Source organism: Penicillium maclennaniae, assembly GCF_028827695.1.
Source record: "Penicillium maclennaniae strain IBT 15551 chromosome Unknown utg000007l:1.0-4884863.0:1.0-4888362.0, whole genome shotgun sequence".
Taxonomy (NCBI): domain Eukaryota; kingdom Fungi; phylum Ascomycota; class Eurotiomycetes; order Eurotiales; family Aspergillaceae; genus Penicillium; species Penicillium maclennaniae.
The window spans coordinates 2,237,730-2,260,876 of record NW_026623219.1 but is presented as its reverse complement, the minus strand read 5'-3'; the positions used below and the strand labels follow the sequence as shown (position 1 = coordinate 2,260,876).

Below are 23,147 nucleotides of genomic sequence, written 5' to 3'. Positions count from 1 at the left end.
AGCCCCAATTGTGGAGGTTCATCGTATGTACAGTCGGTTTGACTCCATTGACGTAGCAATGGGCTTTATAGCGGAAGTGAGAATCAGTCTACGCCAAGTTCTGTTCTTGCGACTTGACCAAGTCCTCCGCGACTGCCTTTTGAAGCTTGGCACGTTGCCTGGCTTCGTAGGCTTCGCGGCTCTTCAAAATTCGATCAACAATCTCACCCGCATTCACATGCTGGAAAGCGTGCTTTTCAACTTCATGAAAGATTCCCATCTTCTTGGGTGCGGTGTAGGGATCGTAGGTCAAGGGAATGAAGGTTGTAGGTCCATGATAAACGACATCTGGCGTGCCTAGGGGCATGGCCTCCAGGTATGGCTGGGTAGGTGTGAAAGGAGCTGAGAATACAACCGCATGGATATACTAATATGTGTTAGTACACGCACGATATCGCCGAGAAAGGGTAGATGTACGCGACACTGAAGGACGCAAAGGCCACGCTCGAAGATATTCATTATGGGGTAATTGAGTCCCTTCCAATGATTGATCACGTCGTCGTCATGAATCCCGGCCACGAGATAGGCAGGGGCGTAATCTTCATTGTACTCCTTGATTCTCTTCTCTCTTTGGCCAGGCTCATACCAACCTCGCTGGCGGCCTAGAGACTCTTCTATTTCCGTGACTTGCCGGAGAAATTCGATGTGACCAGATGAGAAAAGGTCGAACCCGCCGTCAACGTAGACAATCCGCTGTCCGGGTCTAGGGCCTTTACCGGTCACCAAATTGTCAAATGACCCAGCTTCTTCAACGGCAGGGTCAATTTTTGCCGCCCCGGAACCAGCCCAAGTCCAGACCTGAGGGCCAGGCTGCAGGCCACTTTCGTCAGTAGCATAGTCTCGGATCCGCTGCAACAGATCCTCAGCAGACCTTTTGCGTTCGTCGGGGCTTCCAGATCCTTCTTCGCCCGCTAAAGTGTTTTTGACGGATTTGACGAAGTGGTTCTTTGTGCAAAGAAGCATGCGCCCAACCAGGTCTGTGGTAGAGATTCCCGGTGTTCTTTTCACCACTTTGAAGCGGCCTGCGGCTTTGACGTATCGATAGCAATCATTGCCATCGCTGTCAGATGTGATATCGTCGCCGTGAACGACGTACTTGCAGCCGTAGTGAGAGACCCATGGCAAAAAGGTCACGTAAGGAGCATGTGGGACACTCTGAGTGGCCCACCGACAGGCGTCGACGGCTGCAACTCTGATGAAATGAGCCCCGGGCCTTGAGCTAGGAAAGAAAGGAGCAATCAAAGGTTGAGAGACTTACCGTTCATCCAGCGACATGACCGTCGGGCCCTTGTTCTCCAAAATGGCTTGGTCTGAGTGAATTCCGACGTAAAGTTCTTTGCCGAGTCGACGAGCCTGGAGCATAGCACCGGCGTGGCCTATCACAGATTGAGTCAGGGCCGCAGAGCACAGATTTTTTTGGAATTCTGACCATGGTGACTAAAGTCGAAGCAGCCGTCTACCCAAATACGATCCTCTGAGATGGGAACATCATCTTGGGGATCTCCAGGCCATTGACCCGGAAGAGGTATTTGTTCGTCGATAGGAGTCTCCATTTGCAGGGCGTACGAGTGGAAGAGGGGAGGGGCGGCGGAGACAAACAAATTACATGCTGGCCACAAGGCATCGGAGGGGCTCATGTGGAGAACTCCGAACTCCAGATCTCCTGAGAATCACCTTTCTCCTCTAGCTCTCGAGTCCATCAATCTGACTTTCTCGGGCTTCTTGAGGTTTATTGGTTTTTCTGTTCTTGTTCATTCGACGCCCTAGTCTTTTCGCTTCCCTTTTCCCACCAAGGGAACCTCCTTGGCTCTTTCCGTCACCTGTCATATCGCCGGGGATCTCCTGAACGAGACACCCCGCAGACCACAATGATCTCGTCCTCGTTCGCCCCAAGCCTGACCCGAAGGGATACTGCTAAATCGACTGGGGCCCATGATAATCCTCACAGTGGAATACCTCCGGTGACGAGCGGAGGTGGTCCATTCGGGCCTCAGAGTGCTGGTGCCATCTACCAGCAGATCCATGAAATGGCTGCGAAAAGAATCTCCACTTTGGACTACCTGAGAAAAGCGTAAGTTGATCATTTGGATGAGGACGAACCATCGGTAACATCGCGGCAACTAATCAGTGTGATAATCTTCTAGTTTGGAAGGACGTGTTTACTGGTTCAATACGGTCCACTTTTCTCGCGCAGACATTGGTCGTCTGCCATACTTCGATTCTCGGAAGCTTTCTCGTCGAGCTGTCAATTACCTTCTCCTGGGCCTATCCCTTCCACCGATTCTTGACGTGAATTCGACCCCATTTGAATATTTAAGAGCCCTCAACGCCCTCCTACTCGAGTTTGAAGCCTTCCAACAAGTCCATCCACCTGACGGGAGCTCGTCTTCGAGCCTGGCCAGAGCGCGCATACCCCAGATGTTCAAACGAGCAGCACAGGCAGGCACAAAAACCCGGCGAGCTAGCTCTGCAACAGAGATTGGGCTGCCAATGCAAACCAGCGATCCATCTGACTTGAAAAATGCCGCGGGAAACATTACATCGCCCTCTTCTGCAGCGGCTTCGATCATCTCGTTCCCACTCACTGAATCATCCGATCTTCTCCCTGGAGAAGAATACACCTACCTCCTCACACCTTCGTTGCCCTTTGAGCCCGACTTTTTCGAGACCTTTTCAACTCTTTGCGATGTGCTGATTGACTCTTATGGTCGAATAACGGCGCTGGTATCATCGCCGTCGGTTTGCTCAGTTGCACTTGGGGAAGTGTTTTCCAAAGCCGATGCCAGACTACGAAAGATCATAGTAGCGGGTGCAGTGCGGGAATTTGAAGATGCCAGCCGGAATGGCGTCAAAAATGAACTGTCTGGAGTTAGTCGAGTGGTTCTGGGAGGTCTACTGGGATGAGTACTGGCGCTCCACATAGGACAACGCTTGAAGCGACGATTTATAATGATCTACGAGTGGCGTTTGGAATTTTCTGTTTGGGGGGAGGGGAGGAAAGCTCCTGATGTATCAATTGTTATACGGAAAGACAACTCCTGCTAGACCATCCGTACGACAGGACCGAGGGGAGGGGGAGTGCACGTGCATTCGTTACACTCTCGGTTCATCTTAATGCCTTATTGACACTTGGAATGGCCTCAAACGTGATCGATAATTTCCAAAGGTATCACTTACACGACCCCGTCAATATGGCGTGCCCGGGTAGATTAATCACGGCGACCAATTAAGGCCTATTTACGTTGTCTCCTTGGTCCAGCTGTAGAGAATTCACAGTTTTTCTTGGATTCTTCTATGCATCTATGCGATGAAAAGGCAGATATTCGCTGATGTGAACAATAAAAGACAAACAAGCCACTCGCTGTAAATCATGAGACTTTTTTCAGGCCATGTCGCATTTCGAAGGAATCGGCGTGATATCCATAACACAGAGGATCCCTTGGTGAAGGGACATGGAAAGCATAAAATGAAGGAAAACATCAAGGTTGAGAACGCAAAATGGATATAGAATCCAAGAACTCCAAATCACGCCGTATGCTTTCGAAATGCTGGGAAGGAACGCCGGAATATGCAATCGCTCGGTGCAAAGAACGTAGAGTGAGGTGAAATGTTGGGATGTCGACGCGGAAACAGTGCAAGACTATGACTGCAGTTGTTGGCTCTCGAGAGCTCGCTGTTCCCCGAAAACTCGACGGCTCATTTCGAGGACAGTTTCAAAGCCTTCGCGGCCACGAGAGGCATTTTCCCGGAATCGTTCGACACTCGCCTCCTCGACCTTGTTCTTGATCTTCTGCCAACCACCGCATAAAGCGGTGATCTTCGCTTCTTGGCTAAATTCAGTGGTGGTATGGGGCTGAATCGATGATGGCTGGTAGACAACCGTTTCGCGGACGTTGAGTACATTCGACCAGGTCAGGTTGGTAGAGCACATGGTGACCTTCTTAACAGCAGGGTCGACGTATGATATTTCGTATACGTGGGAGGTGGCACTGCCGCCAAACAGCGAGAGAACCCACTGAGGTACCGACTGATTGCAAGTAATCAGTCGCTCAGTTCGCAACTGAAATGGTCAGTTCAGAGTCCAGTGTATAGAGTCTCGAAATGCTACTCACAATACCGGTCTGAGGGTCGATCGTTCGGGAGAGTGTGTCTACACCCACGACGTGGGTGGCCTTGTCATTCCATGGGCAATATTTCCTCCAGTTTGCTGTTGACACCTCGTCCCACGAGTAGTCAAAAGTGCAGGTAGACGAAAAGACTTTCATGGTGCGCGCTGGGCAAAGACCCTCGGGAGATTAGGGGAGCAAGGTGCAGAGTCAAAAAATTTAGAGGTGAACAAATGTGAAGTGGCAAGTGAAAACACAAGACAGATGAGTCAGGCTCTCAAGGGGCCGATGAGAAAAGTGGGTGTCGGTGGCGATCGTTAAGGAACGTCAGATCGAGTTTTTCTACACGGATCAGGGCGAACCAAAGAAGGGCCGTGGGTCGGAACTTTCAGGAAGGACCCAGTCTGCTTATGTCATCTCCCACTCAAGCTTCCGGGGAGAGCTACCCCCGGGGTAGTTGCCATAAAGTGCTTTTACTTTCCTACCGTCACATCCTCCCCTCAAAATGGTCGAACTTCGAAAGCGCAAGTCCCAGGCTTCAGCCTCAGTCACGGTCCCAACGGCTGCCAAAAAGTCCAAACCGGCGCCGAAACCCAACGTGGCTGATACAAAGAACCAGACCTCAGCGCAAACTGTTCCTCAAGTGAATGATATTCTTGACCTGGAGGGCTTTGGTGGCGAGATTGAGACCAATGATGGCACAAAAACCTCTCTGAAGAAGCTTGTGGAGGATAGCACATCTGGTGTGGTTCTTTTTACATATCCTAAAGCCTCAACCCCTGGCTGTATGTGCCCAACTCTCCTCAAGCCCGAATGGTCTCGAACCACGGTCAAGGCTTGATTCGCATTGCTCACTTCTCTACAGGCACCAAGCAGGTTTGCTTGTTCCGCGACAATTACAATCATCTCACGTCAACGGGCTTTTCTATCTACGGTCTTTCAGCCGATTCTACCAAGGCCAACACAACTTTCAAAACGAAACAGAAACTCTCCTACCCCCTGCTCTGCGACCCTAAAGCCACACTTATCGGGCGCGATTGGTCTCAAGAAAAGTCCAAAGGGGACAACCAGAGGCGTCTTCGTTGTGGACAAGAAGGGCAAGGTGCTGCTTCGAGAAGCCGGTGGCCCTGACGCTACGGTGGATGCTGTTCAAAAGCTGGTGGCCCAGGGATTTGCTGAGGAAGATACCCAAGATGCGGACAGTAGTCAGGCAAAGTAATTGAGTCTACGGGGAAAGTAATTGAGTCTACGGGAACGCGCAATGGCGTTAGCTGTCGTGATCGTGAGTCTTAGCGCAAAACATAATGGCCATATGCAATATGGCGATCTGTAGCAGTATGTCATTTTTGTTCGCCGGCGAGGGTTTATGAGATGGTCAGGGTCGGCGGACACCCGAGAGCTCTGCATATCAAAGATGCCTAAGGTCATACAGTGTTATGTTCCTCATCCAGAGGCTTCCCGATCTGGAGAGCAAAAGTCATTAGTAATGTACTCACTTCGGAAGGCATCGGCGACATTATATTCCGCGTCCGGTCGCACCCTCGGAAGTGGCCCTGACGTGCCGCATTGTGATCTCAAAGGTCGCAACAGCACCAGTGACGGATTGAAACGATCTTTTCTGGTGAGTCCAACAGCTCCGTTTGCTGATACCCGTTCTCCCACCTTTGATGCTTGGAAAAGCCCAAGGAGCAAGACTCACCAAGATGTACAGGTCAGAGTCTGCAGCAATGGCTCGCGATATCCTGAAAGCCGCCCAGGCGGCATCCAATGTCGTCTCGATCTCCCAGGTACGTGTTCTTCTGGTTGAGGCTTGATGGCGAGGATGGTATTGACATTGGTGTGTCGCAGAAATACTCCGTCCGATCTACCGGTGTCTGGGAGCGTATCCGTCGCCTTCTCGCCATCGACCCCAATCGCTCGACCGGTGTCCCTCTGAATTCCCAATTTCGTCTCCCTACACCCGGTTCTCTGCCTCCCCTGTCTTATGATGACCCTGTCACGGTCCCGGCTGGTGACATCGCCGACAACCCTTACTGGAAGCGCGACGCTCGACGAAACTACCCGCAGCTCAGCACCGTGACCCAGGCCGATGCCGTGGGCCTTCTCACGGTGGGAAGCCAGGCAGCTCCCAAGGACGATGTTCTTCAGATTGGAGAGGCTGGAGAGAAGCAGTTGGTTGATGTCAAGGAGCAAGGTGAAGAACGGGGCCTCGCCGCCCTCTTTGAGAAGGACCAGAAGAGCATCCAAGATGTTTTGGGAGCGAATGGTCTGCCTCCGACACCTTGTAACATTAACAATTCCACTCGCTCCTCATCTCAGTACGAGATGGGCCAGGAGCAATCCTACCCTGCAGTGTAAGCTATCACTTTTTAGGGTCGTTTTCGTGTTTTTATAGACTGACCACTCCTGAATAGGTACCCTTGCCGCAGCTTCGTCTGATTATATCGTTTTCTAGACATTTTCATATATGTGGAGCGGACCATGCTAGTTCTGTCTCAAATCCAATCACTCTTTCCTTTTCTCTCACAACTAGTCTAGTCTCTTACGATTTTCGCGATATCTGTTACATTCGCTTGCTTTTTTCACCCGGGGACATCCGTCGTACATGTTCGCCATATGCCGCTGCCGGCATGCGGAAAATGGGCATTTACCCTGGCATTTTTGATTGCTGACCAGTACACACTCACGTACACATGCTATCCCAAGGATTACTTGAAGATTAAGTATTCGGTGGATTTGATCCAATGATATGCGGCACTTTTGTGCCTACCTGGAAGAAGCACGAGCAACCCGATCACGACGAAATCCGTATTGTAGTATTATGGCGAAGAAGCATTCTGCGCGCCACAATGAAGATTCAAAAACGGTTCCATGTATAGTACATGTATAATCACAAAGTAGAACTAAAACTAAATTGTAGGTACAAAGGTGTCACCATATCTCATGGCGCATGGATCATAGCTAGAAACCTGTCTGCTCTTAATCGAAACAAACCATGCTCTTAATCGAAACAAACCAGGTCTTCCATGTCACGAGAGATGTCCCGGAAACTCGAGCATCAGGTAACTTATATTTAATCAAAGGGATGAGTGCGAGTTCCCCACCAGGTCAGGAACAAGCTGAGACCAACAGTCTCGAAGACTCGAGAAACGGCTCCGACGGCAACAGTGTCAAGAGGTCGCTTCTCGGAAAAGATCTGACTGACGAACTGTACAGACGATAGTTAGCATGCGAAGCAGTCAACAGCAATTGGGGAGGGAGGGGGATATCGTACACTTGGGGCGGAACTAGCAAAGAAGATCAGAGTTCCGAGGTAGGCGGCACCCTTGTAACTGAGAGTACCGGTGGCGTTGATCAATGCAGCGACACCATAGGTCTGCACCGCACTGCCGACCAAAGAGCTGCCCCATGCAGCTGCTGCGCCCGCGGCTTCCTTCGACTTGATGAACTCCTCCTTCGAGTTGGCCGCCTGCGCGCGGTGATATGTGTCACCGAAAACGGGGGCCAGAATACCTAGGGAAGCTGTGTGGGTGAAGAAAGCACCCATCGCAATGGCGGAGGGCTTCACTGGGGGCAGATCTACGGAAGGAAAGTGGTTAGATGGGCACGATTTCCAAATGTCGGGTCAGACTCACAGTGTAGGGTTGTCATTTTGGATATTGATAGATTATCGAGGTGAGGAGGTGAAAGAGGAACAAGGTGATCCAGGGGAGTTGGGAAGTGGGAAACAGGAAGCTTTATGAACTCGGAAGGAGTAGGGTGGAGTGGAATGTAAGTGACGTCGTCATGAATCAGAGTGCTGAGGTGTGGCATGACGTCAGGCCGCATGGCTGAAACACCAAGGAAAGAGCAGGGAAAGAGCAGGTAAAATGCAATGATGAATGCGGCGGTGCGCCAAAGTGGGAATTAGAAGGCCAAGTCAAGTAACCTAGTTTCAAGTAATGGTTTTCTGAGGAAGTTGGGGGAGATGTACTCTGTAGTCTCGATCGGTCGGCCGTGACACCGTGGGGGTCCGTAGATTCACAAGATGCACCGGATGCCGATCTCAGATCTGAACAGCGTGCACGGGCGCAATCTTAGATTGTAGTTGCTTACTGGGGCTCTTTTTTTCTCTTACGCCATTCCGTTTCGGCGTGAGGAAGCGACTCATATCGTTTCTCCTACCACGGACATTTCCATTCCATCACAATATAATTGAGATTCATGATATCAGTATACTCCGACTCTCTATCGACGTCTACCGCTACTTCGGCCTCTACTTCTACTTTTTCTTCCATAAGATTTCACTCAGTCCTCTCGAGAGCCTCAGGCTTTCATTCATCGATCGGATCATGTGATCCGATAAGAGCCCCACCGTGTTGGCGGCGCAGTTACACTGTCACTCGCCCAATTAAATTCAGTTTCAGTTCCCTGACCCCTCACACGCACAATTGCATCTTTTTGGTGCAGACATCCATGGAAAGACCCGTGAGTCCCTCGAATCCTGATCTATTCGACGTGAGTGACTCGTTGGCTCCGCCGCGAGTCAACAGGCTCGCGAGTACCACCACTCTCACCTTCGACGGACTCTTGAAAGATCCGCTCCATCTCAAGGAAGATCTGAAAGATGGCTGCGGCGGTCAGTTATGGCCTGCCGGAATCTTTCTCGCCAAATATCTGTTGGGTCATCACTCATCGGACTTGTCCGGTAAAACTATGTCGGTATTCCGTTTGAGCCCTCGCGTCTGGCCTGGAGACCCTGGAAATCTTGAGATCGTAAATGTCGATTGCTGATGGGTCCTATAGCGTGGAACTTGGTGCAGGAGGTGGACTCGTTGGCTTGGCAGTGGCTCGCGGATGCAAGGCCGCATCGCCAATCTACATCACCGACCAGCAACCCATGTTTTCGCTGATGGAGGATAATATCCAACTCAACCAGCTCAACTCAACTGTGACTGCTTCAATACTGAACTGGGGTGAGCCCATTCCGCATCATCTGCCCTCACAACCCGATGTGATCCTCGCCGCCGACTGCGTCTACTTTGAGCCCGCATTTCCTCTCCTCATTGCGACGCTCCAGAGCCTTCTGGGCCCTGATTCGGTATGCTACTTCTGCTTCAAGCGGCGAAGAAGGGCGGATCTCCGTTTCATAAGAATGGCCAAAAAGGCCTTCGAGTTCGAGGAGATTCGGGATGATCCAAGCGCCACAACGTATAACCGAGATAACATATTTATTTACACCATTCGGTCCAAGCGCATCAAGAACTAAAGAAATTATCTGACACCTCGGGAGCACGAGGGCGAACTACACTAAATGCAGATATGATATATTATGCAAGCGACGGACTAGTCAGTTTTTCATGCGAACGAGACATATCTCTCTCATCGAGCCGCACCTCACAATTTTAAAGCATCAGCGCTGTTTTTGGCATCTGCTCCAACTCGCTCTCCACTCATATCTGTAACCTGACCCTCCTTGTTGATGACCTTAACTCCACCCTTCTTCAGGTCCGATACGAGTTGCTGCTTCTCGGCGCTCTTGCCGGTTTGCCGGGTAGGCTCGCTATTGGTCCTCCTCTGACTCTTCTTTTGCCGTCTAGCCCGAGCCTTGTCCTCACGGGTCATCTCGTCCTTGGAAATGGTGGCGCCAGTCTTGAGAACCACCTCTCCCGCGACTCGACCGTCATCACCGGGTGCGTAAATCTCCTGGGGTGCAAGTGCCGACGGTCCACCGGCCGCGCTGCCAGCCGTAGGGCGCGCCTCTTCCATCATGATGGTTGGGGCATCGGCAACAACGTTGATGCTTGCCTGGGGCACCCTGGGCTTGTAGTGCCAGTTGCAGAGAGTATCGAGCTGCGAACTGATTTCTTTCCAGAGACTATCGATCTCTGCATGCTCACGCATCAATTTGCGGTCTTTTGAATCGACGTAGCTCGGGTCTGTAGCGCGTAAATGGTCGGTTTCGTACATTTCGGCCAAACTCTGCTGAGGCTTGGTGTCCTCCAACTCGAACCGGCTCTTTCGCGGGGCCTGGGCATCAGAAGCGCCTGGTCGACGCCGGATCACTTCGTCAAACTCCTTGGCAAGAACGCGTGCTTTGACGAGCTTTTCAATATCCTCTGTGGTTTCATTCGTGGCCACGGGAACTGGCTTGCCAACTCTTTCAAAGTCAAGATCCTCTTCAATGAGAGAATTGATAGGTCTCTCGACCGCTCGAGCTTCACCGGCGAGCGTCCAGTCTTTCTTGGCGACGTTGGCCGCTTCCAGGCGTCGTATCTCATCCGCAATTCGGGCTCTCTGTTTCTCATGGGTAGATCTTTGACTCTGTGCATCGCCCGAATTGTTCACTTCGTCACCCTCCTTCTCCTCCTCCTCTTCATCAGACTCGTCAAACAGATCACGCCGGACATCAGCCATCGCGCGGTCCACATCTTCATCCATGATTGGTTTGGCGGGTTGTGTCTTGGGGAGTGCGCGCGCCTTCTTTGAAGATGCCTTTCGGGGTGGTGGCGCGAAGAAATCGGCGTATTTGATATCGCTTGTATCAATCCAGCCGGAAACGTCTGCATCCCCAGCATGCGAGATATCCTCATCATCCTCATCAGAGTCGAAGCCGCCCTTTACATCGACATTGCCGAATGTCGGTCCGTCCTCTTCACTACTGTCATCCATGTCATCGTCATTATCCGGTCGCCCTTCTTTCTTCTGTTTGGCAATAGGCATGGCGGATCCGGCAAGGAGCGGATTTGCATGCCAATCCACTTCCTCATCGCTGTCATCATCGTCGTCGTCATCGGCACCACCTTTCGCATCTTGTCTTTCCAGCTGCTCAGATTGTTTGTTGAAGTCATCGATTGAGAAAAACCCGTCGTTCAACCCGAACCTATCCTCGACGTAGGTACCAGGGTCTTCCTCGGTTGAATGCACTGAAGCGACATCATCGCTCATTTCTTGGTCGATGTCACTTATGGCTTCAGAGTCCTCCTGATCTGCGCTATCGAGGTTGTTGTCCATCTCATTGTCAAGATCATTTTCGCTTGCGTTCTCGGATAAATCGTTCAAGATACTGTCGGTGTCGTCACTTTCGGACCCGGTACCCTCGGCGTCGGAGACATCCAATGAGTCCGACAGCTCCTCATCGCCTGAAGATATATACCCGCGATGCTCTGCGAGTAACGCAACATCGCGCTCGACTTCACTGCCAGCGGAGTCGAGAATCCTGATCGCCTGTTCCCATATTTGGTTCGAGGTAAAACCATCCACGTAGAGGTTTTTCAGCTGCAGGGACGGATGCGCATCAAGGCCAATCTCAGATCTCTTGCGCTTCTTGTTGGCTTGTCGGCGGGCGGATTGCTCCTCGAAGACGGAGGCAGCAAGCGGGTCAAGAATCCGTTTTGCAGAGTCTGCAACGAGGTTATAGAGGTCGTCGGTGGGCCGAAGGAAAGTCCAAGGGGTAGACAATGCCAAAGGTAGAGTCGGCGAGGCCTGGGCGGCCTTTCTTTTCGCCATTATGGAGGGGATGCGAAGATGCAGGAAGAAGGAGAGAAAAGAAAAATTATTGCACGGGCCAGAAGCCAATCACGGGTCCCGATAAGATAGGACCACGGCTTTTCCATACTTCAACACTTCAGCACTTCAACACTCGAGTCTTTCACAATTTTCGAGTCATGTAACGGATTCACGTTTTTATGCTGGTAATTAGAAGTCCAAATTGATGCCCGTGTGTTTAAAACTGATCTGATACCCCAGGTGCACCGGGAGCAGAATGAGAGAACCTTTCGACAAAACATTTCTCCTTCTCTCGAGGTCGGCAACCATCAACTGCGTGTCGGTAAATCCCTACTTTGGAGCAGCGCGACCTGCGTCATGGCTAGCGAGGAACTCCCACAGGCACTCTTGTTCAGTCAGTAAAGAAAGGTACTCAGCTGAAATTTGTCTCTGCGGGTCCAAGTCTCTCTTTGCAAGCCAATATAACAGCTCCATCGCCGCGCAGTGTTCGCATCAAAATACCGAGGACATAGCGAATGGGGACTGGTAACAACGGAACAGCAAGATACAACAGCACTGAAATAAATCCAATCAAGGCCTGGGGCTCGTAGTATGACACGAATTTGGTCTACGCTGCATTCACTTCAGCCTTGCTTCATCGCAAGCTTCAGTGCCACAGAGACAATCAATTATCTCAACCTCGGGGAACACGCCGGTGGGAACCATGCAACCCGGCCGGGAATAATTCCGACGATGGCTCGCGGTGTCTTCTTTGTCACAAGCAGATGCTACATTCACAAGGCTTGAGGAATACCCAGCGGACCCTTTTGTTAAGTTCAATGGTTTTTGAAGTCGCGAGCAAAAGCCTAAGCTGATATACAACGTAACAAGACAAAAGATTTCCACGATGGCTAAATTGGGTTGGACTTCAAGTCCATCGTGTAAAATGACTGAAGTAGAAGACAGAAGCGCATCCCACCGTTAATTCAACGCCGGTACCACATGCGCGTAATCCTAGTGTGTCTCATCTTCTTCTGGAGCTGGAAGATGCCGTACATCAAGGCCTCGGACGTAGGCGGGCCTGTACATTTACATGATTAGCAAACCTCGATGACAAATGTGGACAACACTCACATCCAGGAACGTAGACATCCACTGGTACAATACGGTCGCAGCCCCGGACAACCGAGTAGCTGTAGTGGTAGTAGCCACCACCATTGGCGCAGCTACCCATGCTGACAACCCATCGGGGATCGGGCATCTGATCGTAGACCTGGCGAAGAGCGGGTGCCATCTTATTTGTCAATGTACCTGCGACGATCATCACATCGGACTGTCGGGGCGAGGCACGAAAAATGATTCCTAGGCGATCCTGATCATACCGGGGAGTGGAAAGGTGCATCATCTCGACGGCGCAGCAAGCGAGACCGAAAGTCATGGGCCACAATGAGCTCTGCCGAGCCCAGTTTGCGACCTGATCGAGAGTTGTCCTACAATAATGTTAGCAGAAAGCCCGGGGAGGAAGTGAAAGTGAGAAGAGGCACGAACAAGACATATTGCATAGCACCTTCCTTCTTTTCTTGACTGGGTAGGGCGACCTCCTTCCGGACTTTGCCGGACGCAGTGAGTGTTTGACCCGATGGTGATTGGCGTTCAAGAGCAGTTGCTGATTTCACGGTGGAGGTCGAGAGAAAAGCCATGGGCTGGACACGAGGGAGGAGGGCCAGCCGAGGACGCGCTGCTACTCCGTTTAGTGAGACATCGACAACGGGGGGCAAGAACCTGAGGTCATACCGCACAGGGCGCCCTGCATGGCGGGTCTTGCGAGGGGGAGCATTGTTGAAGAGGTAAGTGATCCTAGACCTGGCAGCTTCACAGGTGGCGGACTCTTTGAGGTTAGGGAGGACTTTTGCCGGGTTTGAGAGGGAACTGTAAGAACGACTGTGGTACAAACCCGGTTTTGGCAAGACCACGTAAGCAATTAGAAGTTCATGATTGGACGAAATCCGGTATGGTTTCCCGTGTATGGTAAAGGCGGTGAGCTGATAGTAAAAAGAATCGTATGTGCGATGATTGGCTCCCCGGAATTTCTGCCCGTGGAGTCAGGCATCAATCACGCGTTGACTGGACCCTTCACGGAGACACTGAAAGTGTTGCGCCAATCTGCTACCTCCAGCTGCGGAATGAGCTGATTCTTCTTCAACTGTCGGAACTGAGACAGCCAAAGCCTGATCGATCAACTTACTGCGAATTATCACATCAAGGTTGCGGGAAAAGAAGAGGAACACGATACCCGCCCTCTTTCCGAGCTGAAAGGAACGAGTCCGATTCATTTACACCGCAGGATGGCTGGTCCAAGAATTGCGTGCATCGGAGTGATCGGGAAAATTGTATGTGAGCTTCCATCATCCCAGGAGAAAAGGGGCGGGGGTGGGGGGGGGAGGCAAGATGTGAAGCAAATGCGATAGGTCTATTGCTAATTCGTGAGATCAAGGACAACCCCCTACACATATCTCTATTTCCCCCATATACGGACGCGACGATCGAATTTTCTTTTCTCTTGAACTCATGCCTTGACATATTTGAGATCCGACGCAAACAAACCTCCATTGATCAGGATTTGGGTCTACTCCATGCCATTGACGAGAGATTAGCGGCTTATGGCTGGCTCACTACGACAGGAGTGAAGCTTTTGATCATTGTGGACCTTTTCGGCCCGGACATGGCCGCTCATGGAAAGCCGACGGGAGCTGCAGTCAGTGGATTGAGAGATTCGGATCTAAAGCCGGTATGTTGACATTTGTCCATTCTCAACGCCGTCGCTAAATTCCCAGTATAGGCATTTCGAGCCCTGCAAAGCGCGTATATTCAACTTCTGCAGAATCCATTCTATTCACCAGATGATCATATCTCAACGCATGGAATGGCAGCAGGTTCTGCGTCTGGCTGCCAGCCCATATCCAATCCGCGATTCATAGCTGACGTTCGGCGCATTGGCGAGGCATGGACAACCGGCAATGCAGGGTAGACAGTATTGAAAGAGATCCGAGAAATAATATGTGGTTTCTACAAGCCCCTCAAGGATCAATTGCAACCGGTCTCCAAGGCGTCTGTGAATCGAGTCGATCGGCTACCATTTACCTAAAGAAGCTCGCATGAAAGGATATGAACAGTTGCATGTAGGAAAACTGATATGGCGTAAATTCCAGTAATCAGCCGGCTCGGACTTCGGATTCGGTCTGTTCCAAGCCAAGGATGGTATCCTCCATTTCCCTGGGATTGCAGATAGCCCACACGCCACCTCCTTTGATGTCCACTCGGCCAACTTCTTTGCCAACCAAATTTCGGCCCACTTTTCCAGGTCCGATGCCAATCCATCGTCTCACTCCCCGTTCCTGATGAAGGTAGCGAATGCTATCCCACCATCGTACTGTATCGGTGCACTGCCTGGATAGCAGAGTCTTGAGGTCCTCCTTGGACCGAAACGGCAACGCCGACACGTTGGAAATACACGGCATAATCGATGGGAAGGTTATGTCCATGCCTTCGATGGCGTTCTTCATGTATTGGGCCGCCGGGGCCATTACAGGACTGTGGAAAGGGCTGTCACTTTTCAACCTCACGGCGCGAGGATCATGCCCCCCAAACTGACGCAATTGAACTAGAAGGCTTCTGATTCTTTCAATGCTTCCACTGAGCACTATCTGGTTAGGAGAATTGATATTCGCCACCATCACCCTCTGAATCGGGGCTGAAGCGTGGCTGGTGTCATCGAAGCAGGAGGTGGCTAGTCCGAGAAATTCATGAACGGTTTTGAGCAAACTCTCGATGTGATCGGGCTCACAGATGAGCGCTACCATTCCATACGTTTCGCCCGATTGCGCGACCGCGTGTCGAGTGCATTGAGCCATCACCTCAGCTCGGCGGCGGACTAATTTGAGCGCGTCGGCGAATTTTAAATAGCCAGCCGCGACCAGCGCAGTAAATTCACCCAGACTGTGACCCAAGGTCACGTCGACTCTGGAAGCAGTGTCAAAACCATACTCATCCTCGAGAATCCTCAGGATGAGAACGGAGACAGCCATGATAGCAGGTTGAGCATTCTCAGTTCGGTTCAAAAGGGAGTTAGGGCCATCGGAGATGATGCGCGACAGCTTAAATCCAAGGATAGAATCCATTTCGTCCAGCAGTCGAGCGGAGGTCCGAGGGAAGCGGTCAACCCAGACACTGGCCATGCCAAGCTGCTGTACTCCATGTCCTTTGAGATGAGATTTAGCGCACATCGATAGCTATAAAAGTGAGGGGAAAGACCAACCTGGGAAGAAGAGAGCGGTATGTAGCTCTCGTCGGGATATTGAAGCCACAACTGTTGTTCTTATCCTATTCGTCATCCCAGTCCTCGAGCAACCAACTAGTCGCTGCAGGGGGAGCCTTGAATCCACGAGGGAGAGCATGTTCGACGGAGTTACGTGGCAGACCTGGCCTTCGTCATGATCTCGACATGACACATGGGCATCGTGAGAAGTGCAGAGGTCTACTCATCCTCACGGCAACCCGGGATTGTAAGGCATGTCCACGTCCAGTTCGCGTGGGGCTGGGCGTGCACGTGAGCCCCGGTTCCGCGCGTCGGTAGATTGGACCCGAGCTGAGAAGCCGGCAAAGATGCTCGATCATTGCAAATTGGAATTAATGGTCTTCAGCATAGCTTCATAGTAATAATTCCAAGATAGAAGATATTCCGTATTTTAGTTGAAGTTCGGATGTATACTCGGAGATGGACGGATAGACACCTTGCCTACAGGGTACCTGAGCTTGGCAAATATATGACAGGTAATGCAGACAACATTGAAAGCAGCGTAGGCTCGAAGGAAGCCACTCGAGGATAACTCAAGAATTGAAGTCAAGCTCGCACTCTACTATCTACCCTCTACCTTCTGCCCTCCACCCTGACCGACCCCGACAGCTCTCACTCTCACCGCCTTTGGCCAAGCATCTTTTGTTATTTACTGCTCCCTCTCTTCTCCCGAGGCGCAAATCGTTCGATCTCTATATTTCCGCTTTGTCCTCTCGGGCACCTCTGACCCACCAGAGTCACTCTTTCACACCTGGCTGCGGCCAGTGCGTCAATTCCAAAGATCGTTTTGAGGCAACAAAAATGTTTGTTCCCAGGGCAGCGTCGCGCAACCCCAAAAGGCGCCCGAGAACCAGCTCCGAGGACTCGGTCAAGCCACCGAAAGCCAAACGCCAACGATCGATTTTGCGACAAGTAGGCGACTCGAATGTCACGAGCCTGAACCGGGACGATAAAGAAGAATCCGTGGCTCCTATTCTTGTCAACGAGCATGACGCGACTGCGGATGCCCTTGGTGTCGATTGCCATTTACCGATCCGCAATACGAAACCGAGCGAGATATCTAGAAATGAACCCGAGGGGACAGTCGTTTTGGTGAGTGCGATTTTATTCTTGGCTTGCCGCATGGAGGCCTTTGCGTGCACGTCCTGATCATAGCAACTTACACCGTCAATGAAAAGTCAAGCACACACTACTACACTGTAGACCAATTTCCGTCACTGCCAGATCAGTTACGAGGCTTACAATCAGGTAAAAACCATACGAGTCCTCCTAGACAAGACTTTTGATTGACTTGAAACATCTAGACCCGCTCAGGTGCTTCTTTGGCCCTGGTCATGAATACGCATTGGCTCTGACCAGCTCGCATGCAATTGTATGGCCTTACTCTGTTTCTACCTCAGCACCGACACTTGCAGAAATATTCACGGTATCGATTCCCGAGTCTTACAGAGATCCCAAGGGCGCCGTCCCGCTGGGTGTGCTGTTGTCCACAGCCACAGGCGAGCACCCCGGTCTATTAGTGATCGTCCCCTCTACAGGAAAAATTATCTACTGGGAAACAGTGTCAAGCGCTGCATCATTGGGCCTGTCAAGGCAAAAACAGAATGGGATACAAGGATTCACACCGGGTCTATTCTCTGGTGAATATGCTACGGAAATCATGAACTGCGAGCCTTCGGGAATCATCGCAACATTCTCCTCTGGGCGAGTGGCGCACATCAGTCTCCGAGACTCTCAAGGGAAGCCTTCTGTTCTTGTGAATTTTCTTCGAAGCACGGTGGGCTCCGGAGGAGGTGGAATTCTGGGGGGACTCAAGAGTGTGCTTGGAGGCGGTTCCTGGAGGAAAGAGGTCACCGCTGTTCGTGCAGGTGGGTCTCGTCAACGAGGCCAACGGGATGTTATTATCGCGACATTGACGGGCTTGGTTGAGATATGGGATACTCATTGGCACCATGGAAATGCCCTTAAAAAGAAATTCGACGTGAAAGACGCGATTTCGGCGGCCATTTCCCATGGTACCGTGGACTTTCCCAGGGAGATGGATCTTAAGATCATGGATTTCGCCTTCTCCGTTCAACAATCCAATGAGGAGTCTGGATCCCAAGACACTGAAGAGTCTTGGCGGCTATTTCTTGTCGTCGGTTCCCCGCAACTTTTCGAATCTAAGACTTTGTTCGTTGTACAACTATTCTTGTCCGGAGGCGAGACACGTGTCACGTCAACTCATGCGGTCGACATTCGCAGCATATCCACCACGCAAGATGAGCCGAAGCCTAAGATCTTGGTCTCGAAATCAGAGGATACTGCTTTCATTCTGATCGAGCATTCAATCATTATCCTTTCTCTTTCTAGCATTGAAGAGACCCCCAGCTTGCAACTACTCCTGGATTCACAAAAAATCCCTATGTCTTTCCAGGACATCATCCACCTTCGATCTGGCAAAGAAAACGAAATCCTGGGATATGGTTCGGAAGATCGATCGGAAAATGAGAATGCCACCTGTGTGATGATGATTCGAAATTTTGGTGTTGTTCGAGTCAATGTGATCCCCCAACATCTATCAGGAAAAGACCTGGAAGAGCAGCAACTTACGGCCAAAGACAAATTAGAGCAGGCCATCTTCTTCGGTACCATGGCAAGAAATCCGCTGAATCTTATTGATGACAGTGGTCTGGACTTCCCTGCATCCGATATCGAGCAAGCCTCGCTGGAAATTTGCAGGAGCTTCTCCGTTCGGAATCACGCTTTATCCCAAGCACGGCAATCTCAGTTGAACAAAATTTACGGCTGCGGGCAAAGGCAATGAACGACCTTGCATCACTGCTATCGCGAAAAAGCAATCCGTTGAGTCGCTCGGCCAGATGGGAACTGCTCTGGGCGGCGGAGAAATTGTCCGCGCAAAAGGCCATGTGGAATCTGGAGGAGCTACACAGGGCTAGCAACGAGAACCCTTTACTTGGTCATGTCATCGAGTCTATGAACGACAAATTCAAAACTCGCCCTGAATTAGTGCAGAGCGAGATTGACCCTGTACGACAATGGTTTTTGAGAGATACCTATCAAATGGAACACATCATTCCATGGATCAAGAGTACTCTCAAGCACCGCAGAGGAAACTCATCTAAACAGGCGCGGAAGCTGTCGGAGCAGATACTGGAGGCCAGTGAAATTTTTCTTGCAATAATGGAAACGGCGTTCCGTTATCGCGATGAGCACGCCGCCCTGTACGGATTAAGTGATGATTTTGTCGAGGACGGTGTCCTCGCCGACGGTTACGAGGGTCTTCCTGAGTTCTGGACTTCCCGGGAGATGGGGTACACCGAGGCGGGGCATTTGCTTGATCTGGAGCTCGACAGTTGTCGAGCTTGGAGCCAACAAAAGACGTCGACCGCAGATGCCCCAGAGGATCGGGTTTTGAAGAAGATTGCAGACAACAGCGCACGGCATCTTCGAGTCCTCGGCCAGATGCACCGCGAGCGTGCACGCTGGCTTGGTGCGCAAGATGATCAAAAGCTAGCGGACGCAAGCGTCTCAATCGAGCGAGCTCACGTCAAAGAGCGCAAATGGCAACTTTTCAAGTTGGCAGGAATTGGACATCTTCAAGATGCCCTTAGCCTGGCCGAGCGGTTCCGAGATATGGGGGGCCCTGGTCGAGCTCATAATTGAACTTCAAGACGAAGTGAAGACCCAGCCAGCTCAAGAGACCCTTCGGGCGGGTGCAAGTGCCTTAGCAGACAACGAGGCGGACGTGGTTCACCGGATTTCTCAATACTTTGACAAGTTTGGTGAGCCCTGGGCAGACGCGTACTTCGCACGGCAGATTTCCATGGGCCACCCGGGCGCATTACTTTCCATGCGAAAATATCAATCTTCAGTGACTCGATTCCTCCGAAAATCACCTGCATATTCCAAGCTTAGCTGGATCAATGATGTGGCGGGCGAAGATGACTACAACAGCGCTGCGTCATGCTTAGAAAAACTCGCCCTCGGCAGTGAGAAGGAGCTGTGGAACCACCGTGTTGAGATTTCATTGGCAAAACTGAGCAAGCTAGCCTCATACGAGAAATCCTCTGGTGACTCAAATCTCGCCTTGCAGGAGGACATCAAACACCTCGATGATTACAGCGAGATCGATGAAATCCAAGACACCCTCTATTCCTATATCAAACCCGTTCTCGAGGGCGCAATTGATCGCAAGGCCGAGGCAGAGCTTGCTTTGGATTACTTTGGAGGGCACCTCGTCAATGATCGTCCGTCTCTCCATGAAGTCCTAGGCGAAGCTCTTTCTACCTTGGTCAATAGAAAGATCATCGGCGCGGATGGGTCAATTGACTTGCTGACGTTGATGGGTCCTCTTCAACCATCTGACGACTGGGACAGTGAGTTCCGAGGGCAGGAGTTTTTCCAAGCGTTGCGAGTACTTGATCATAGTCGTTTTGCTCAGCAAGATCCTTCATACATTACGGCACTGCGAAAACTGATCTGGCGACGATGCTTGATCAAAGACAATTGGGCAGCTCGCGGGAAAGCAGCGGAGGAATCAAATGGGCACTCAGTCTTTGCGGCTCGTGACACAGCCCTTGGACTTACACTTACCTCCTGCCTAGCCGGTAAGTCATCGTTCAAAATCCTTGATCTGTACACTCATCTAATATTGTCAACAGAGCAATCCACGACCAATATCCAGTCAATCTACATACCTCTCTCCCCAGCCGAGGCTATCATGGCTGATTATGAGACCGATATCCTTCTTGCACGCTTTCGCCCCGAACAAAAGGCTCGACTATCTGCCGACCTAGAGCGAGAAAATGAACTTCTGCACGAATACATCGAGATTGGGAAACTCGACTTCTGGTTCCAAAATCTCTTATCTTCCATAGGATCTCAAACATCCGGGTCGGTTCCTGAGTCCGGAGATGCCCTGGCTGACAGCCTGGCCTTGGTAAAGCCAAGGCGTGACTGGCGTGAATTTGATGAGAGTTAGCGATTCCTTGTTTTATTTCCATGGTCTGCGACGGTGCGACTAGTGGGGACACATATGACTTGAATTATGTACGACATATTCGAATTAGTCATCATCCAGTCCTTTTTTTTCTCAATCTCGTTTCCTCCCAATCAAACGTATCTCATGTCATCCTGCAGAGGTCTTTATAATACGGTTCCGTTTACGCCGGCAATCGTGCGAGTGAAACAACAATTTAAATTTCTTGGACTCCGCGTGGAGGCGTAAGTTTGGCATATCAGTTCTTATGGATTCACCCCTCTCTGCTCACTTTCACTGTCATTGCTGCTGGTGCTTTCAACCTTAGTGACTGTAATTTCATTCGCCACCAGCCCAGAATACCCGCGGACAGATTCCTCGAACACAGGCTCAGGCTCGATAGTTTCGAATTTGGTTCTAAATTCTGCAAGGCCCTGGGTGCTGCTATTTGAACGACGTCGGGCATTTGCCAAGGCATAATCATAGTCCTGCACTTCATCACCAGAGCGACCCCTGGCGGGTAGTCAATATCTTGAGCTTTTATATGCGCCAGATACCGTATACTCACCAGTTCCCTTTTCCACCGCCATCTTTCTTGGTCTTGCGGGGGTCAGCATCTGTCGGACCCGACTTGCCAAAAAACCGAGGCAGGTTGTCACGGGTGCCAATCATGCCATCGGCCGGGTGGTCGCGATCATTAAGCTTGTGCGAACGAGTCACTGGACAATTAGTCAAAGTCGAATGGCAAGGGGGCTGGAGGCTCACTACTGAGGGAACAGAGTGAAGTGGTGGATAAGAGATAAAATGGGGACAGGGAAAGGCCGAAGGGAATGTCATTGCAGTACACGCGTGACTCGTGACCTCATACCCCGGACGGTGATGGGCCAGTTGCGGGGGTGGCGCTAAATCCGGCCCCACTAACCTTATTGTATCATTGCGGGTTTGGTTTTCATGGTAGTAGCGCTTGTCTCGAAGCTTGACTGGTTCTGAGATTCAATCACACCCCTATGGATACCTGGAACAGATACTCTGTACACTCTACGGTAGCGTCGTCTTTGAACTTTTCTGATTCGGCATCGTTATTTTAAATCGATCTAAGTGGTGGAGATTGAGCGGATCTTTCATGCTTCGATACTGTATTAATTGATAGAAGTTTGTGGACGTAAGAAGCCTGGAGCCTATGTGATATGATGCCAGATATCAAGTTACTGATTATTTACACGCGCCCCTTCATTTTCCCTCTCATATGGAAAGGAAGGAAAGGGGAGGGGGGTTATCTCAATTGTAATGCACGTAAAAATAGAAGCGGAGGTGTCGATATGTGTATCGGAAACTAAAGATACCGACCTTGGTGGTCGACGTACGTAAACTTCATAAGCACAACAGATAGGTGGCTACTCTTGAATAATTGCTCCTTGCAGTGAAAGTTAACAAATTCGAACGATGGATCCATGCCAACACGCGTCACTGTCATGACAAGTCTTCAACTATCCTTAACACGAGTCTGGCGTAGTCTGGTCACGCTCTAGATAAAACACTTCATCTAACAAGGCTAGACCATTCAGCCTGTCTCAGAGATTCTCAATTGTTAAATTAGTCAAACTGTCGCTTGGGTGGTGAGATAAAGTAGGTGGAGAAAAATGTAGTCTACGTATACGGATAATTTTCTCATGCATCCAGAGTGTAATGGCTTGCATTCAAATAGATATATGGTGATCACGCCATTAGCAGTCTATCTACATAGGCTACTAATTGTCTATGCTGACGCCTACTATTGTGAGACCACGCAACGGTATCCAGGGTTGGTTAGGTAAGTGAGGTAGATATAAAGGAATACCAAGGACTAGCGGTTAGACCTGGCACTCACCCGCGGGTGACCCTCCGGACCCTCCACCCGCACCACCTCTTAGCGAGACCCTAAGGGTCGGGCACCTGTATATCCGACCCTCCGAGGGTCACCCTTAGGGTTACCCTTAGGGTCTATAAAATAGGATAAATAGGTAGAAAACGTGACTTACTTATTCATATATAAGTTATAGATTCCGGGGGTTTTTCTGTGTATTTATTAGTAATTTTTAATACTAAGTAGTTCTAGTTTTTTAATAGCTATTATTATTGAGGGCTATTTTATTAAGGTATTATCTTTTTTAATAGCTATTAAAAAAGGGTATTAAGGACTAAGAGTTATAATATAAGTAAT

The 23,147-nt window shown here is 50.6% G+C and overlaps 13 protein-coding genes across 13 annotated transcripts; 6 read left to right on the top strand and 7 right to left on the bottom strand.

The window, feature by feature from the left end:
* Positions 1-88: 88 nt before the first annotated feature.
* N7477_008061 (ethanolamine-phosphate cytidylyltransferase) lies at positions 89-1,592 on the bottom strand (the record flags this gene model as incomplete). Its single annotated transcript, XM_056969724.1, has 4 exons — positions 89-406; positions 457-1,231; positions 1,298-1,415; positions 1,469-1,592. The coding sequence occupies 4 exons, from the start codon at positions 1,590-1,592 to the stop codon at positions 89-91; spliced, it is 1,335 nt and encodes a 444-aa protein (XP_056819756.1).
* A 315-nt stretch (positions 1,593-1,907) lies between these two features.
* N7477_008060 (uncharacterized protein) lies at positions 1,908-2,943 on the top strand (the record flags this gene model as incomplete). The annotated part of the gene is made up of 2 exons (XM_056969723.1): positions 1,908-2,110; positions 2,184-2,943. The coding sequence occupies 2 exons, from the start codon at positions 1,908-1,910 to the stop codon at positions 2,941-2,943; spliced, it is 963 nt and encodes a 320-aa protein (XP_056819755.1).
* A 736-nt stretch (positions 2,944-3,679) lies between these two features.
* Positions 3,680-4,304, bottom strand: N7477_008059 (putative mitochondrial protein sorting (Msf1); the record flags this gene model as incomplete). The annotated part of the gene is made up of 2 exons (XM_056969722.1): positions 3,680-4,099; positions 4,152-4,304. The coding sequence occupies 2 exons, from the start codon at positions 4,302-4,304 to the stop codon at positions 3,680-3,682; spliced, it is 573 nt and encodes a 190-aa protein (XP_056819754.1).
* A 346-nt stretch (positions 4,305-4,650) lies between these two features.
* N7477_008058 (thioredoxin peroxidase DOT5) lies at positions 4,651-5,364 on the top strand (the record flags this gene model as incomplete). The annotated part of the gene is made up of 3 exons (XM_056969721.1): positions 4,651-4,930; positions 5,011-5,021; positions 5,089-5,364. 3 exons carry the CDS (start codon positions 4,651-4,653, stop codon positions 5,362-5,364), a joined length of 567 nt encoding a protein of 188 aa, XP_056819753.1.
* A 484-nt stretch (positions 5,365-5,848) lies between these two features.
* On the top strand, positions 5,849-6,584 carry N7477_008057 (uncharacterized protein; the record flags this gene model as incomplete). The annotated part of the gene is made up of 3 exons (XM_056969720.1): positions 5,849-5,932; positions 5,994-6,499; positions 6,560-6,584. The coding sequence occupies 3 exons, from the start codon at positions 5,849-5,851 to the stop codon at positions 6,582-6,584; spliced, it is 615 nt and encodes a 204-aa protein (XP_056819752.1).
* A 634-nt stretch (positions 6,585-7,218) lies between these two features.
* On the bottom strand, positions 7,219-7,796 carry N7477_008056 (DUF1761 domain-containing protein; the record flags this gene model as incomplete). The annotated part of the gene is made up of 3 exons (XM_056969719.1): positions 7,219-7,353; positions 7,420-7,724; positions 7,781-7,796. The coding sequence occupies 3 exons, from the start codon at positions 7,794-7,796 to the stop codon at positions 7,219-7,221; spliced, it is 456 nt and encodes a 151-aa protein (XP_056819751.1).
* An 804-nt stretch (positions 7,797-8,600) lies between these two features.
* N7477_008055 (uncharacterized protein) lies at positions 8,601-9,393 on the top strand (the record flags this gene model as incomplete). The annotated part of the gene is made up of 2 exons (XM_056969718.1): positions 8,601-8,842; positions 8,931-9,393. The coding sequence occupies 2 exons, from the start codon at positions 8,601-8,603 to the stop codon at positions 9,391-9,393; spliced, it is 705 nt and encodes a 234-aa protein (XP_056819750.1).
* Positions 9,394-9,521: 128 nt separating this feature from the next.
* Positions 9,522-11,633, bottom strand: N7477_008054 (rRNA-processing protein MPP10; the record flags this gene model as incomplete). Its single annotated transcript, XM_056969717.1, has 1 exon — positions 9,522-11,633. The coding sequence occupies one exon, from the start codon at positions 11,631-11,633 to the stop codon at positions 9,522-9,524; it is 2,112 nt and encodes a 703-aa protein (XP_056819749.1).
* A 965-nt stretch (positions 11,634-12,598) lies between these two features.
* N7477_008053 (NuoB/complex I 20 kDa subunit family protein) lies at positions 12,599-13,449 on the bottom strand (the record flags this gene model as incomplete). Its single annotated transcript, XM_056969716.1, has 4 exons — positions 12,599-12,693; positions 12,747-13,102; positions 13,161-13,350; positions 13,407-13,449. 4 exons carry the CDS (start codon positions 13,447-13,449, stop codon positions 12,599-12,601), a joined length of 684 nt encoding a protein of 227 aa, XP_056819748.1.
* Positions 13,450-13,957: 508 nt separating this feature from the next.
* On the top strand, positions 13,958-14,640 carry N7477_008052 (uncharacterized protein; the record flags this gene model as incomplete). The annotated part of the gene is made up of 3 exons (XM_056969715.1): positions 13,958-14,002; positions 14,107-14,400; positions 14,452-14,640. 3 exons carry the CDS (start codon positions 13,958-13,960, stop codon positions 14,638-14,640), a joined length of 528 nt encoding a protein of 175 aa, XP_056819747.1.
* A 184-nt stretch (positions 14,641-14,824) lies between these two features.
* Positions 14,825-15,895, bottom strand: N7477_008051 (ACP S-malonyltransferase; the record flags this gene model as incomplete). Its single annotated transcript, XM_056969714.1, has 1 exon — positions 14,825-15,895. The coding sequence occupies one exon, from the start codon at positions 15,893-15,895 to the stop codon at positions 14,825-14,827; it is 1,071 nt and encodes a 356-aa protein (XP_056819746.1).
* Positions 15,896-16,767: 872 nt separating this feature from the next.
* On the top strand, positions 16,768-20,950 carry N7477_008050 (putative nuclear pore complex subunit Nup133; the record flags this gene model as incomplete). The annotated part of the gene is made up of 6 exons (XM_056969713.1): positions 16,768-17,058; positions 17,145-17,214; positions 17,271-18,697; positions 18,766-19,494; positions 19,553-20,576; positions 20,631-20,950. 6 exons carry the CDS (start codon positions 16,768-16,770, stop codon positions 20,948-20,950), a joined length of 3,861 nt encoding a protein of 1,286 aa, XP_056819745.1.
* Positions 20,951-21,213: 263 nt separating this feature from the next.
* On the bottom strand, positions 21,214-21,619 carry N7477_008049 (uncharacterized protein; the record flags this gene model as incomplete). The annotated part of the gene is made up of 2 exons (XM_056969712.1): positions 21,214-21,460; positions 21,516-21,619. 2 exons carry the CDS (start codon positions 21,617-21,619, stop codon positions 21,214-21,216), a joined length of 351 nt encoding a protein of 116 aa, XP_056819744.1.
* Positions 21,620-23,147: the final 1,528 nt, after the last annotated feature.